This window comes from Bombina bombina, chromosome 6, assembly GCF_027579735.1.
Source record: "Bombina bombina isolate aBomBom1 chromosome 6, aBomBom1.pri, whole genome shotgun sequence".
NCBI classification, from domain to species: Eukaryota; Metazoa; Chordata; class Amphibia; order Anura; family Bombinatoridae; genus Bombina; species Bombina bombina.
Genome location: NC_069504.1, coordinates 343,725,568 through 343,742,554, shown reverse-complemented (window position 1 = coordinate 343,742,554; position 16,987 = coordinate 343,725,568). Strand labels below are relative to the sequence as shown.

The window sequence follows — 16,987 nt, the reverse complement described above, 5'->3', positions numbered from 1 at the left end:
TCATACATTAAAAACAAAGAGAGAAGCATTCGAATATATTAACCATAGTTAGGTAGAGGAAGGAAAGCCTGCAAGAAAAAGCGGTGATAAAAATCCTAATGAGAATGGTTACAAAAGGGTATTAATACACCTGCTGAAAAAATAATGACATGAGTCAAGAGGGTTTTTGAAAACTCGGATAAGATCTCTATTAGGATTACACAAATCAAAAGAAAACAACAGAGTAAGAAATGATCGATAAAATAATAAAAATATTCGAAAGGCTTAATATCACCAATTGAAACTATAAACCACAACCAATAGGGAGTATTGAAAACCACACACCCACAAAAAACTGGCCAATTAATATCACCAACTGAAGCTAAAAACCACAACCAATAGGGAGTATTGAAAATCACACACCCACAAAAAACTGGCCAATTACGTAACATAAAAAACTGGCCAATTACGTAACACAAAAGGAACTCCGACTAGCCTATAGAAAAGACCAAAAAACGAGACGCAAAACAAGAAACATAAGATCTTAATACATTAAAACATGAAAATAAATAAGTAGAACAAATAAAGGAAAATGTAGAGAGCAATAGAAGCTAAAAAAGAGTCGATTATAGACAAAGTGATAAACAAAACATTAAATTAAAACCGAAAGGATTATGACAAACACTTCCAGGACCAAAATTAAGGTCAGGATGAAAGAGGTATAAGAACACCTTTGTTTGTGATCAAAACCAGTCTTGAGAAAGGTCGATGTACGACCGAAATGCGTTGGCTGGTGAGTATATTTCTTACATTAGGACTGACATTTGCAATCTACACTATTGTTTGTATCTGTTTTAACAGAGGGATCAGTCGTGCAGCGTTTTAAAAACTTGGGAAGCTAAGAAACTGAGCCGCACACTACTGCAGACACACATATATACAAAGTGAGAAGGAGGACTGGCATCTCCACTGGTCCGGGGAATTACAGCATCTGGGGACACACCGAACTTATTGAAGACTAAGGTCTAATCATTTGACATTGGTTTATTTGAAATTTTAAGGCAACATGGTTAGCCGCACACAACAGTGAAGAGACTATACATATAGACTTTTTAGGATTTTATTATCACCAATTTTAGATTCACTTTTTCACGGTATTATAATACCACCTGGATTGTATTGATAACAGAATCTTTCTCAGAAATAGCGTTTTTTAGAGCTATAAGATTCGCGTTTTTTTGATATATTCTTTTTGAGATTTGCAATTTTGAATGTTAAATTCTTGGTTAAAGTAGTGAGCAATCACTAGAAATCACCCATTCACATATGTTTTTTGTTAAGTTCGACACAAAGTTTTAGAGGTTAGCACGAATTTTGTTTCAATTTTGTTGTTTTAACATTTGAAAGCACTGGATTAATATTGTACAGTTATATAGTCACTACCGTATCACGGTTATTTGAATAATAGCCACCCGCTGTAAACCCTGGTGTATCTGTCAGCAGCACAGATACTGAGCTTAGGCTCTATCAATGAGCCTAGGCTTTGGTTATACATATATATCCAGAAGTAACAATAATCAAGTAGCGACAGCTGCTGTGATATAGCGGCACTCACTCAGATATTAGGAGTGTTTGTTATTGTGCATAGTATAAGAGATAAGCTGATTTCTTAGTGGCTGTCAGCCTTTCAATTGAAACCGTCAGCAATAAAATCTAGGGTATTAAGAATCCCTGCTATTAATTTAACGGGTGAGTTTTAATCCTATATTTTAATAAGGAAACAGGTGAATGCCCAATTTCCATTTTAACTGCAAGTCCATTTTTTACTGTGAGCTTATTTTAGATTGTTAACATGGATCCATGAGGGAATGAAAGGTTCATATTGACTTTATGTGATATTCGACTTGAATTCTTATATTTTACAAAAAACATAATTTATGCTTACCTGATAAATTCCTTTCTTCTGTAGTGTGATCAGTCCACGGGTCATCATCACTTCTGGGATATTACTCCTCCCCAACAGGAAGTGCAAGAGGATTCACCCAGCAGAGCTGCATATAGCTCCTCCCCTCTACGTCACTCCCAGTCATTCGACCAAGGACCAACGAGAAAGGAAAAGCCAAGGGTGAAGTGGTGACTGGAGTATAAATTAAAAAATATTTACCTGCCTTAAAAACAGGGCGGGCCGTGGACTGATCACACTACAGAAGAAAGGAATTTATCAGGTAAGCATAAAACAGAATTTATGTTTACCTGATAAATTACTTTCTCCAACGGTGTGTCCGGTCCACGGCGTCATCCTTACTTGTGGGATATTCTCTTCCCCAACAGGAAATGGCAAAGAGCCCAGCAAAGCTGGTCACATGATCCCTCCTAGGCTCCGCCTACCCCAGTCATTCGACCGACGTTAAGGAGGAATATTTGCATAGGAGAAACCATATGATACCGTGGTGACTGTAGTTAAAGAAAATAAATTATCAGACCTGATTAAAAAAACAGGGCGGGCCGTGGACCGGACACACCGTTGGAGAAAGTAATTTATCAGGTAAACATAAATTCTGTTTTCTCCAACATAGGTGTGTCCGGTCCACGGCGTCATCCTTACTTGTGGGAACCAATACCAAAGCTTTAGGACACGGATGAAGGGAGGGAGCAAATCAGGTCACCTAAATGGAAGGCACCACGGCTTGCAAAACCTTTCTCCCAAAAATAGCCTCAGAAGAAGCAAAAGTATCAAACTTGTAAAATTTGGTAAAAGTGTGCAGTGAAGACTAAGTCGCTGCCCTACATATCTGATCAACAGAAGCCTCGTTCTTGAAGGCCCATGTGGAAGCCACAGCCCTAGTGGAAGGAGCTGTGATCCTTTCAGGAGGCTGCCGTCCGGCAGTCTCGTAAGCCAATCTGATGATGCTTTTAATCCAAAAAGAGAGAGAGGTAGAAGTTGCTTTTTGACCTCTCCTTTAACCAGAATAAACAACAAACAAGGAAGATGTTTGTCTAAAATCCTTTGTAGCATCTAAATAGAATTTTAGAGCGCGAACAACATCCAAATTGTGCAACAAACGTTCCTTCTTCGAAACTGGTTTCGGACACAGAGAAGGCACGACTATCTCCTGGTTAATGTTTTTGTTAGAAACAACTTTTGGAAGAAAACCAGGTTAGTACGTAAAACCACCTTATCTGCATGGAACACCAGATAAGGAGGAGAACACTGCAGAGCAGATAATTCTGAAACTCTTCTAGCAGAAGAAATTGCAACCAAAAACAAAACTTTCCAATATAATAACTTAATATCAACGGAATGTAAGGGTTCAAACGGAACCCCCTGAAGAACTGAAAGAACTAAGTTGAGACTCCAAGGAGGAGTCAAAGGTTTGTAAACAGGCTTGATTCTAACCAGAGCCTGAACAAAGGCTTGAACATCTGGCACAGCTGCCAGCTTTTTGTGAAGTAACACAGACAAGGCAGAAATCTGTCCCATCAAGGAACTTGCAGATAATCCTTTTTCCAATCCTTCTTGAAGGAAGGATAGACTCTTAGGAATCTTAACCTTGTCCCAAGGGAATCCTTTAGATTCACACCAACAGATATATTTTTTCCAAATTTTGTGGTAAATTTTTCTAGTTACAGGCTTTCTGGCCTGAACAAGAGTATCAATAACAGAATCTGAGAACCCTCGCTTTGATAAGATCAAGCGTTCAATCTCCAAGCAGTCAGCTGGAGTGGGACCAGATTCGGATGTTCGAACGGACCTTGAACAAGAAGGTCTCGTCTCAAAGGTAGCTTCCATGGTGGAGCCGATGACATATTCACCAGATCTGCATACCAAGTCCTGCGTGGCCACGCAGGAGCTATCAAGATCACCGACGCCCTCTCCTGATTGATCCTGGCTACCAGCCTGGGGATGAGAGGAAACGGCGGGAATACATAGGCTAGTTTGAAGGTCCAAGGTGCTACTAGTGCATCTACTAGAGTCGCCTTGGGATCCCTGGATCTGGACCCGTAGCAAGGAACCTTGAAGTTCTGACGAGAGGCCATCAGATCCATGTCTGGAATGCCCCACAGTTGAGTGATTTGGGCAAAGATTTCCGGATGGAGTTCCCACTCCCCCGGATGCAATGTCTGACGACTCAGAAAATCCGCTTCCCAATTTTCCACTCCTGGGATGTGGATTGCAGACAGGTGGCAGGAGCGAGTCTCCGCCCATTGAATGATTCTGGTCACTTCTTCCATCGCCAGGGAACACCTTGTTCCCCCCTGATGGTTGATGTACGCAACAGTCGTCATGTTGTCTGATTGAAACCGTATGAACTTGGCCCTCGCTAGCTGAGGCCAAGCCTTGAGAGCATTGAATATCGCTCTCAGTTCCAGAATATTTATCGGTAGAAGAGATTCTTCCCGAGACCAAAGACCCTGAGCTTTCAGGGATCCCCAGACCGCGCCCCAGCCCATCAGACTGGCGTCGGTCGTGACAATGACCCACTCTGGTCTGCGGGAGGTCACCCCTTGTGACAGGTTGTCCAGGGACAGCCACCAACGGAGTGAGTCTCTGGTCCTCTGATTTACTTGTATCTTCGGAGACAAGTCTGTATAGTCCCCATTCCACTGACTGAGCATACACAGTTGTAATGGTCTTAGATGAATGCGCGCAAAAGGAACTATGTCCATTGCCGCTACCATCAAACCTATCACTTCCATGCACTGCGCTATGGAAGGAAGAGGAACGGAATGAAGTATCCGACAAGAGTTTAGAAGTTTTGTTTTTCTGGTCTCTGTCAGAAAAATCCTCATTTCTAAGGAGTCTATTATTGTTCCCAAGAAGGGAACTCTTGTCGACGGAGATAGATAACTCTTTTCCACGTTCACTTTCCATCCGTGAGATCTGAGAAAGGCCAGGACAGTGTCCGTGTGAGCCTTTGCTTAAGGAAGGGACGACGCTTGAATCAGAATGTCGTCCAAGTAAGGTACTACAGCAATGCCCCTTGGTCTTAGCACCGCCAGAAGGGACCCTAGTACCTTTGAGAAAATCCTTGGAGCAGTGGCTAATCCGAAAGGAAGCGCCACGAACTGGTAATGCTTGTCCAGGAATGCGAACCTTAGGAACCGATGATGTTCCTTGTGGACAGGAATATGTAGATACGCATCCTTTAAATCCACCGTGGTCAAGAATTGACCTTCCTGGATGGAAGGATTGTTCGAATGGTTTCCATTTTGGACGATGGAACCTTGAGAAACTTGTTTAGGATCTTGAGATCTAAGATTGGTCTGAACGTTCCCTCTTTTTTGGGAACTACGAACAGATTGGAGTAGAACCCCATCCCTCGTTCTCTTAATGGAACAGGATGAATCACTTCCAGAAGATAACCTTGGGAGACTATTTCTAGCGCCCAAGGATCCAGAACATCTCTTGCCCAAGCCTGAGTGAAGAGAGAGAGTCTGCCCCCCACCAAATCCGGTCCCGGATCGGGGGCCCGCATCTCATGCTGTCTTGGGAGCAGTGGCAGGTTTCTTGGCCTGCTTTCCTTTGTTCCAGCCTTGCATAGGTCTCCAGGCTGGATTGGCTTGAGAAGTATTACCCTCCTGCTTAGAGGACGTAGCACTTGGGGCTGGTCCGTTTCTGCGAAAGGGACGAAAATTCGGTTTATTTTTGGCCTTGAAAGACCTATCCTGAGGAAGGGCGTGGCCCTTGCCCCCAGCGATATCAGAGATAATCTCTTTCAAGTCAGGGCCAAACAGTGTTTTCCCCTTGAAAGGAATGTCAAGCAATTTGTTCTTGGAAGACGCATCCGCTGACCAAGATTTTAACCAAAGCGCTCTTAGCAAACCCAGAATTTTTCGCCGCTAACCTAGCCAATTGCAAGGTGGCGTCTAGGGTGAAAGAATTAGCCAATTTAAGAGCACGAATTCTGTCCATAATCTCCTCATAAGAAGAAGAATTACTAATAATCGCCTTTTCTAGCTCATCGAACCAGAAACACGCGGCTGTAGTGACAGGGACAATGCATGCAATTGGTTGTAGAAGGTAACCTTGCTGAACAAACATCTTTTTTAGCAAACCTTCTAATTTTTTATCCATAGGATCTTGGAAAGCACAACTATCTTCTATGGGTATAGTGGCGCGCTTGTTTAGAGTAGAAACCGCCCCCTCGACCTTGGGGACTGTCTGCCATAAGTCCTTTCTGGGGTCGACTATAGGAAACAATTTTTTAAATATGGGGGGAGGTACGAAAGGTATACCGGGCCTGTCCCATTCTTTATTAACAATGTACGCCACCCGCTTGGATATAGGAAAAGCTTCGGGGGGCCCCGGGGCCTCTAGGAACTTGTCCATTTTACATAGTGTTTCTGGAATGACCAGATAATCACAATCATCCAAATTGGATAACACCTCCTTAAGCAGAGCGCGGAGATGTTCCAACTTAAATTTAAAAGTAATCACATCAGGTTCAGCTTGTTGAGAAATTTTTCCTGAATCTGAAATTTCTCCCTCAGACAAAACCTCCCTGGCCCCCTCAGACTGGTGTAGGGGCCCTTCAGAAACAATATCATCAGCGTCCTCATGCTCTTCAGTATTTTCTAAAACAGAGCAGTCGCGCTTTCGCTGATAAGTGGGCATATTGGCTAAAATGTTTTTGATAGAATTATCCATTACAGCCGTTAATTGTTGCATAGTAAGGAGTATTGGCGCGCTAGATGTACTAGGGGCCTCCTGTATGGGCAAGACTGGTGTAGACGAAGGAGGGGATGATGCAGTACCATGCTTACTCCCCTCACTTGAGGAATCATCTTGGGCATCATTTTTACTAAATTTTTTATGACATAAATCACATCTATTTAAATGAGAAGGAACCTTGGCTTCCCCACAGTCAGAACACAATCTATCTGGTAGTTCAGACATGTTAAACAGGCATAAACTTGATAACAAAGCACAAAAAACGTTTTAAAATAAAACCGTTACTGTCACTTTAAATTTTAAACTGAACACACTTTATTACTGCAATTGCGAAAAAGTATGAAGGAATTGTTCAAAATTCACCAAAATTTCACCACAGTGTCTTAAAGCCTTAAAAGTATTGCACACCAAATTTGGAAGCTTTAACCCTTAAAATAACGGAACCGGAGCCGTTTTTATATTTAACCCCTTTACAGTCCCTGGAATCTGCTTTGCTGAGACCCAACCAAGCCCAAAGGGGAATACGATACCAAAAGATGCCTTCAGAAAGACTTTTCTATGTATCAGAGCTCCACACACATGCAGCTGCATGCCATGCTGTTCTCAAAAACAAGTGCGCCATACCGGCGCGAAAATGAGGCTCTGACTATGATTAGGGAAAGCCCCTATAGAATAAAGTGTCTAAAACAGTGCCTGCCGATATTATTTTACAAAAAATACCCAGATTAAATGATTCCTCAAGGCTAAATATGTGTAAATATGATCGATTTAGCCCAGAAAATGTCTACAGTCTTAATAAACCCTTGTGAAGCCCTTATTTACTGTCTGAATAAAAATGGCTTACCGGATCCCATAGGGAAAATGACAGCTTCCAGCATTACATCGTCTTGTTAGAATGTGTCATACCTCAAGCAGCAAAAGACTGCTCACTGTTCCCCCAACTGAAGTTAATTCCTCTCAACAGTCCTGTGTGGAACAGCCATGGATTTTAGTAACGGTTGCTAAAATCATTTTCCTCATACAAACAGAAATCTTCATCTCTTTTCTGTTTCAGAGTAAATAGTACATACCAGCACTATTTTAAAATAACAAACTCTTGATTGAATAATAAAAACTACAGTTAAACACTAAAAAACTCTAAGCCATCTCCGTGGAGATGTTGCCTGTACAACGGCAAAGAGAATGACTGGGGTAGGCGGAGCCTAGGAGGGATCATGTGACCAGCTTTGCTGGGCTCTTTGCCATTTCCTGTTGGGGAAGAGAATATCCCACAAGTAAGGATGACGCCGTGGACCGGACACACCTATGTTGGAGAAATTATGTTTTCTTCTGTTAAGTGTGATCAGTCCACGGGTCATCATTACTTCTGGGATACTAATACCAAAGCAAAAGTACACGGATGACGGGAGGGATAGGCAGGCTCTTTATACAGAAGGAACCACTGCCTGAAGAACCTTTCTCCCAAAAATAGCCTCCGATGAAGCAAAAGTGTCAAATTTGTAAAATTTGGAAAAAGTATGAAGCGAAGACCAAGTTGCAGCCTTGCAAATCTGCTCAACAGAGGCCTCATTCTTGAAGGCCCAAGTGGAAGCCACAGCTCTAGTAGAATGAGCTGTAATTCTTTCAGGAGGCTGCTGTCCAGCAGTCTCATAAGCTAAACGAATTATGCTACGAAGCCAAAAAGAAAGAGAGGTAGCAGAAGCTTTTTGACCTCTCCTCTGCCCAGAGTAAACGACAAACAGAGAAGACGTTTGTCGAAATTCCTTAGTTGCCTGTAAGTAAAATTTTAGAGCACGGACTACATCCAGGTTGTGCAGTAGACGTTCCTTCTTCGAAGAAGGATTTGGGCACAAAGAAGGAACAACAATCTCTTGATTGATATTCCTGTTAGTAACTACCTTAGGTAAGAACCCAGGTTTAGTACGCAGAACTACCTTATCCGAATGAAAAATCAAATAAGGAGAATCACAATGTAAGGCTGATAATTCAGAGACTCTTCGAGCCGAGGAAATAGCCATTAAAAATAGAACTTTCCAAGATAACAACTTTATATCAATGGAATGAAGGGGTTCAAACGAACGCCCTGTAAAACATTAAGAACCAGGTTTAAACTCCATGGTGGAGCAACAGTTTTAAACACAGGCTTAATCCTGGCCAAAGCCTGACAAAAAGCCTGGACGTCAGGAACTTCTGACATACGTTTGTGTAACAGAATGGACAGAGCTGAGATCTGTCCCTTTAATGAACTAGCAGATAAACCCTTTTCTAAACCTTCTTGTAGAAAAGACAATATCCTAGGAATCCTAACCTTACTCCAAGAGTAACCTTTGGATTCACACCAATATAGGTATTTACGCCATATCTTATGGTAAATCTTTCTGGTAACAGGTTTCCTAGCCTGTATTAAGGTATCAATAACTGACTCAGAAAACCCACGTCTTGATAAAATCAAGCGTTCAATTTCCAAGCAGTCAGCTTCAGAGAAGTTAGATTTTGATGTTTGAAGGGACCCTGTATCAGAAGGTCCTGTTTCAGAGGTAGAGACCAAGGTGGACAGGATGACATGTCCACCAGGTCTGCATACCAAGTCCTGCGTGGCCACGCAGGTGCTATTAGAATCACTGATGCTCTCTCTTGTTTGATTCTGGCAATCAATCGAGGAAGCATCGGGAAGGGTGGAAACACGTAAGCCATCCTGAAGTCCCAAGGTGCTGTCAGGGCATCTATCAGGACTGCTCCTGGATCCCTGGATCTGGACCCGTAACGAGGAAGCTTGGCGTTCTGTCGAGACGCCATGAGATCTATCTCTGGTTTGCCCCAACGTCGAAGTATTTGGGCAAAGACCTCCGGATGGAGTTCCCACTCCCCCGGATGAAAAGTCTGACGACTTAAGAAATCCGCCTCCCAGTTCTCCACTCCCGGGATGTGGATTGCTGACAGGTGGCAAGAGTGAGACTCTGCCCAGCGAATTATCTTTGATACTTCCATCATAGCTAGGGAGCTTCTTGTCCCTCCCTGATGGTTGATGTAAGCTACAGTCGTGATGTTGTCCGACTGAAACCTGATGAACCCCCGAGTTGTCAACTGGGGCCAAGCCAGGAGGGCATTGAGAACTGCTCTCAATTCCAGAATGTTTATTGGCAGGAGACTCTCCTCCTGACTCCATTGTCCCTGAGCCTTCAGAGAATTCCAGACGGGACCCCAACCTAGAAGGCTGGCGTCTGTTGTTACAATTGTCCAGTCTGGTCTGCTGAATGGCATCCCCCTGGACAGATGTGGCCGAGAAAGCCACCATAGAAGAGAATTTCTGGTCTCTTGATCCAGATTCAGAGAAGGGGATAAGTCTGAGTAATCCCCATTCCACTGACTTAGCATGCACAGTTGCAGTGGTCTGAGGTGTAAGCGTGCAAAGGGTACTATGTCCATTGCCGCTACCATTAAGCCGATTACCTCCATGCATTGAGCCACTGACGGGTGTTGAATGGAATGAAGGGTGCGGCAAGCACTTTGAAGTCTTGTTAGCCTGTCCTCTGTCAGGTAAATCTTCATTTCTACAGAATCTATAAGAGTCCCCAGGAAGGGAACTCTTGTGAGTGGAACGAGTGAACTTTTCTTTTCGTTCACCTTCCATCCATGTGACCTTAGAAATGCCAGTACTAACTCTGTATGAGACTTGGCAGTTTGAAAGCTTGAAGCTTGTATCAGAATGTCGTCTAGGTATGGAGCTACCGAGATTCCCCGCGGTCTTAGTACCGCCAGAAGAGCACCCAGAACCTTTGTGAAGATTCTTGGAGCTGTAGCCAATCCGAATGGAAGAGCCACAAACTGGTAATGCCTGTCTAGGAAGGCAAACCTTAGGTACCGGTAATGATCTTTGTGAATCGGTATGTGAAGGTAAGCATCTTTTAAATCTACAGTGGTCATGTACTGACCCTCTTGGATCATAGGTAAAATTGTCCGAATAGTCTCCATCTTGAACGATGGAACTCTTAGGAATTTGTTTAGGATCTTTAAGTCCAGGATTGGTCTGAAAGTTCCCTCTTTTTTGGGAACCACAAACAGATTTGAGTAAAACCCCTGTCCCTGTTCCGATCGTGGAACTGGATGGATTACTCCCATTAACAAGAGCTCTTGTACGCAGCGTAGAAACGCCTCTTTCTTTGTCTGGATTGTTGACAACCTTGACAGATGAAATCTCTCTCTTGGAGGAGAGTATTTGAAGTCCAGAAGGTATCCCTGAGATATTATCTCTAGCGCCCAGGGATCCTGGACATCTCTTGCCCAAGCCTGGGCGAAGAGAGAAAGTCTGCCCCCCACTAGATCCGATCCCGGATCGGGGGCCCTCAATTCATGCTGTTTTAGGGGCAGCAGCAGGTTTCCTGGTCTGCTTGCCCTTGTTCCAGGACTGGTTAGGTTTCCAGCCTTGTCTGTAGCGAGCAACAGCTCCTTCCTGTTTTGGTGCAGAGGAAGTTGATGCTGCTCCTGCTTTGAAATTACGAAAGGAACGAAAATTAGACTGTCTAGCCTTAGCTTTGGCTTTGTCCTGAGGCAGGGCATGGCCTTTACCTCCTGTAATGTCAGCGATAATCTCTTTCAACCCGGGCCCGAATAAGGTCTGCCCTTTGAAAGGTATATTAAGCAATTTAGACTTAGAAGTAACATCAGCTGACCAGGATTTTAGCCACAGCGCCCTGCGTGCCTGAATGGCGAATCCTGAATTCTTCGCCGTAAGTTTAGTAAGATGTACTACGGCCTCCGAAATGAATGAATTAGCTAGTTTAAGGACTCTAAGCCTGTCCGTAATGTCGTCCAGAGTAGCTGAACTAATGTTCTCTTCCAGAGACTCAATCCAGAATGCCGCTGCAGCCGTGATCGGCGCAATGCATGCAAGGGGTTGCAATATAAAACCTTGTTGAACAAACATTTTCTTAAGGTAACCCTCTAATTTTTTATCCATTGGATCTGAAAAAGCACAGCTATCCTCCACCGGGATAGTGGTACGCTTAGCTAAAGTAGAAACTGCTCCCTCCACCTTAGGGACCGTTTGCCATAAGTCCCGTGTGGTGGCGTCTATTGGAAACATTTTTCTAAATATCGGAGGGGGTGAGAACGGCACACCGGGTCTATCCCACTCCTTAGTAACAATTTCAGTAAGTCTCTTAGGTATAGGAAAAACCTCAGTACTCGCCGGTACCGCAAAATATTTATCCAACCTACACATTTTCTCTGGTATTGCAACTGTGTTACAATCATTCAGAGCCGCTAACACCTCCCCTAGTAATACACGGAGGTTTTCCAGTTTAAATTTAAAATTTGAGATATCTGAATCCAGTCTGTTTGGATCAGAACCGTCACCCACAGAATGAAGTTCTCCGTCCTCATGTTCTGCCACCTGTGACGCAGTGTCTTACATGGCCCTAATATTATCAGCGCACTCTGTTCTCACCCCAGAGTGATCACGCTTACCTCTTAGTTCTGGTAATTTAGCCAAAACTTCAGTCATAACAGTAGCCATATCCTGTAATGTGATTTGTAATGGCCGCCCAGATGTACTCGGCGCTACAATATCACGCACCTCCCGAGCGGGAGATGCAGGTACTGACACGTGAGGCGAGTTAGTCGGCATAACTCTCCCCTCGTTGTTTGGTGAAATTTGTTCAATTTGTACAGATTGACTTTTATTTAAAGTAGCATCAATACAGTTAGTACATAAATTTCTATTGGGCTCCACTTTGGCATTGCAACAAATGACACAGGTATCTTCCTCTGAATCAGACATGTTTAACACACTAGCAAATAAACTTGCAACTTGGAATACAATTCAATTAGAATAATATTAAAAACGTACTGTGCCTTTAAGAAGCACAGAAGATCTATGACAGTTGAAAATTAATAAATTGAAACAGTTATAGCCTCAATCCTTATAAACAACACAACTTTAGCAAAGGTTTAATCCCATTAGCAAAGATAACAAATTCTGAAAGCAGGAAACAAATTACAGAATAAACGTTTTTTGTCTCAGTCAACTATAATTCTCACAGCTCTGCTGAGAGAAATTACCTCCCTCAAAATAAGTTTTGAAGACCCCTGAGCTCTGTAGAGATGAACCGGATCATGCAGGAAATACAATGAGCTGCTGACTGAAATATCTGATGCGTAGCAAAAGCGCCAAAAAACGGCCCCTCCCCCTCACACATAGCAGTGAGAGAGAACAGAAACTGTCAGAAAAAAGATTAAGCAACTGCCAAGTGGAAAAATAGTGCCCAAAACATTTATTCACTCAGTACCTCAGCAAATGAAAACGATTTTACATTCCAGCAAAAACGTTAAACATAATTTCTAGTTATTAAACAGCTTTATGTACTTCTTACAGTGTAATTCTAGTGAAGTACCATTCCCTAGAATACTGAAGTGTAAAGTATACATACATGACATTATATCGGTATGGCAGGATTTTCTCATCAATTCCATTGTCAGAAAATAAAAGCTGCTACATACCTCTATGCAGATTCATCTGCCCGCTGTCCCCTGATCTGAAGTTTACCTCTCCTCAGATGGCCGAGAAACAGCAATATGATCTTAACTACTCCGGCTAAAATCATAGCAAAAACTCTGGTAGATTCTTCTTCAAACTCTGCCAGAGAGGTAATAACACACTCCGGTGCTATTTTAAAATAACAAACTTTTGATTGAAGATATAAAACTAAGTATAATCACCATAGTCCTCTCACACATCCTATCTAGTCGTTGGGTGCAAGAGAATGACTGGGAGTGACGTAGAGGGGAGGAGCTATATGCAGCTCTGCTGGGTGAATCCTCTTGCACTTCCTGTTGGGGAGGAGTAATATCCCAGAAGTGATGATGACCCGTGGACTGATCACACTTAACAGAAGAAATCAGAGATACAATTATAAGTGTTACCACGTAATAACTTTATTCACTTGGAGACCCCAAGGTAGAAAATTGGAAATAGTAAACTGTAACAGTCACTGATTTTCACTGCTTGCTAATTTTTGTACTTTCATTCAGAAATGGAATGAACATTGTAATAAATAGTGATAATTAATTTTAGCTAAGACCCTGCCTCTTTTTGTTGGCGCTTGGATATCTAATTTTAAATCTCAATTGTTTGTTAGCTGACCACTAGGGGTCAATTTATCCGAGCTAGGGGTTAAAACCAATAGGCGCTGGGTGTTTTTCTTGTTAAAACTGCATTTCAGCAGCATTGAATAATGTATTTAGGAGTAGTTTACAAAGGAGAAAACACGAAAGAAAGGAAAATAGAAAGATTTGGACTGCAGAAAAGTAATACAATTTGAGCAGAGATGAGAAAAAATGCAGATAAAGCAGAATACAGAAGGATAATGTCATGAAGGCATAAAAATAAACCATATAGGGAGTAGAATATAAAGGTATGGAGAAGGAAATATACAGATAACAAGACTGTAGATGTAATGTTATCAAGGAATGCGCTCGGTACAACTGTACCTGTAAGCTTAAAGGCAACTGATGAATTCTTGTAGCCAGAGTACGGATCTCCCGGTCAGATAATATGCCCGAGCCATCAGTATCCACTTCATCAAAGACTTTAGAGATGTTTAGTGGTTCTATTGCACTCATGAGATAGTAGAAAAAAGAAAAAGCAAACTGCATGTCCTCTGAGTGGCGCACTTTATGAGCAGCTGTCTTGTCAAACTCAGCCGGGTACCTGTATTGAGATAAAACAATGTTATATAGATGTGCAATAAACTATTACAAAAGTAATGTACAGTGCAAAGAGCATTTTCTTACTTGGAAAACATGTGCAAATCTTCATAAAGAAAAAAAAATATTTGTCAGGTAAACATGCTGTATTCATAAGTAAAAACATCAATTAAAGGGACACTAAACCCAAAAATTTTCTTTCATGATTCAGAAAGAGAATGCAAATTTAAAAAACAATCCAATTTACTTCTATTATTTATTTTGTTTCATTTTTTAGATATCCTTAGTTGAAGAAAAAGCAATGCACATGGGTGAGCCAATCACGAGTGCAGCAACAAATCAGCAGCTACTGAGCCTATCTAGATATGCTTTTCAGCAAAGAATATCAAGAGAATAAAACAAATTAGATAATAGGAGTAAATTAGAAAGTTATTTAAAATTGCATGCTCTTTCTATATCATGAACGGAAAAAAAATGGGTTTCATGTCCCTTTAAGTTACTAAGCTTTTGGGATTTCAGTCTCCTCTTTTTATTATTTACAACAATATTTATTTTAATTTATATAACACTTTCTTCACATACACTCAGTATTTAGTAACTAGTATGGTGCAAGACCATATAGTGTAAGTTCCCATAAACCACCTCATCTTACCCCCTTTCCTCTGTGCCAGATTCATACTTACTGATAAAACTCTTCAAACTTCTAGTTAACTAGAAGAATATACACGAACACCAGGGTAAAGTACAATCTACCATTAAACAAAACAGAGAGCTGAAACCTGCACCCTTATATAATACCATAACATTACAATACTGGAGAAACCGAACGATTTGCAGAAATGACCCCAAAGAAGATTATTTTCCTCACAACATATGAAAAATAATAGAACAAACATGGTAATGTGGAGGACTTCAAGAATGCCTGACATAAGCATAAGGCTATTCTAGAAACTAGATAATGTTATACTTTTAGGAAATATTGGGCAGACATGTTGGGCCTATGTATCTTATCTGCAGTCAAAATCTGTTTCTATGTTCTTAGGAAGTGGTTGGATGAGAAAAGCCCATGGACCATTGCATCCACTACCAAGTCTTGTTAGAATAAGGAACCCTGAAACAGCAGAATGAGTAATTTGTGAAGTAACCTGCATTTTTCTTTTCTACAGAAACCAAGCTTAACTTTTTTTTTTTGGCCAAAACAAGAAGTATTGCTTTCTATCTGATCCTCCATTATCCTAAAGGGAAGCTGAGCAAATCAACGAAAGTCCATCTCCAAGGAATCACTACTGCACCTACTGCAAATGCTTCTGGTACTTCCATTAATGCTTCCAAGTGAAGAGACCAGGTCTTTGGATGAATCATTTTTGGGAAATAAGAACCTGGCCACCAGGAGGAGGCAAAGACACCCCAGCCAAAGGCTTAAATACTCCTCCCACTTCCCTAGTCATTCTTTGCCTTTCGTCCCAGGAGGTTGGCAGAGAAGTGTCAGAATTTGTTTTGTCTCTTATGGAGCGTACTACTCTTCGCAATGGGACAGGAGTTTTAAGTAGCCCTATAAGCTTCTCAGTGAGGGCCTGGGTGAACGTTAGAGTCCGGAGATGCAGAGGGAGCTTCCCTTTGCGACACCATCCGACTTATTAACAGCTCCTACAGTAGTTGGCGTTGATGAGTTTCGCAGACTGCTTTTTCTCTCAAGTCCATGTCAGGAGCGATGCTACGACCTGTCACACTGAAGGGCCGTGTTCCTGTTTCACGGTGGAGGATTCTGTTACTTTAGAGGGCACTCCCTCTATTCCTAAGGAGTAATTGCTGTTTATATGGTAAGGAGGCCCTAGTTCCCCCTCTCAATTATGTTCCATATGACTTGATAATGTGATAATATCAAACATGTTTGATACCACAGAGCTGCCCACCTCTGAGAAGTTGTCGTCCAGTGAGGTGCGTACCTTACATTGTTATCTCTATACACATGCAGTTTTCCCGTGGCATTGCGGATCCTCCATCTGGAGGGGGCCTTTTTTTCTCCGGACGTTAATGCGCAGTTCAGACGGCGGTGTCTGCGGCCTTAATGCTTTTTCTCGCCCTGCTAAGTGCAAGCTAAGGGTTACATACTGCACTCCTTCCCAGAGTACACCAAATAATTTTTGGATTTAACCGATAGGGTTATCCAAGGATGCGGTTCTTTCTGAGACTTCAGAGTATGAACTTTCTGGGTCGGAGTCTGCTGCCTCTCAACCTCCAGCTGCGGAGGAACCAGACTTTAGTTTTAGGAATTTGCGCTTCTTCTAAAGGAAGTTTTTGGCGAATTCAGGGGTTCCAAATTGAATAGAGTTTGAGGACAGGGTGGTGCCTTCACTTCCCTGCTCCTGTTGTCCCGGGTATTCCACCTTGGACTGTACAGTTCCCTGCGGGGCGACTGTCCCTAAGTGTTGTGCCTTTCGTTACAGAATTGGGCGCCTTTGCGTGTTACTCAAACATGTTTTTTCAGTTATTGAATGAACCTATCCTTATCGGATACAGGAATACTCAGTCTGCTCTTCGAATGGCGCACCTCAGACATGTGGGGATGATGCAAACTCCTGATTGTCCATGTATTGAGATCTTTCCCAGTATTTTTGGAAGATCAGGGCT

At 42.3% G+C, this 16,987-nt stretch overlaps 1 protein-coding gene across 2 annotated transcripts in view; it reads right to left on the bottom strand.

The window, feature by feature from the left end:
- Nucleotides 1–16,987, bottom strand: part of GNPTAB (N-acetylglucosamine-1-phosphate transferase subunits alpha and beta) — a 299,994-nt gene that overhangs the window by 100,424 nt on the left and 182,583 nt on the right. For both annotated transcript variants that reach the window (XM_053716982.1, XM_053716983.1), the window contains one exon: nt 14,141–14,360. In XM_053716982.1, the coding sequence (XP_053572957.1) occupies nt 14,141–14,360 (220 nt within the window). The remainder of the gene's footprint in view (nt 1–14,140; nt 14,361–16,987) is intronic.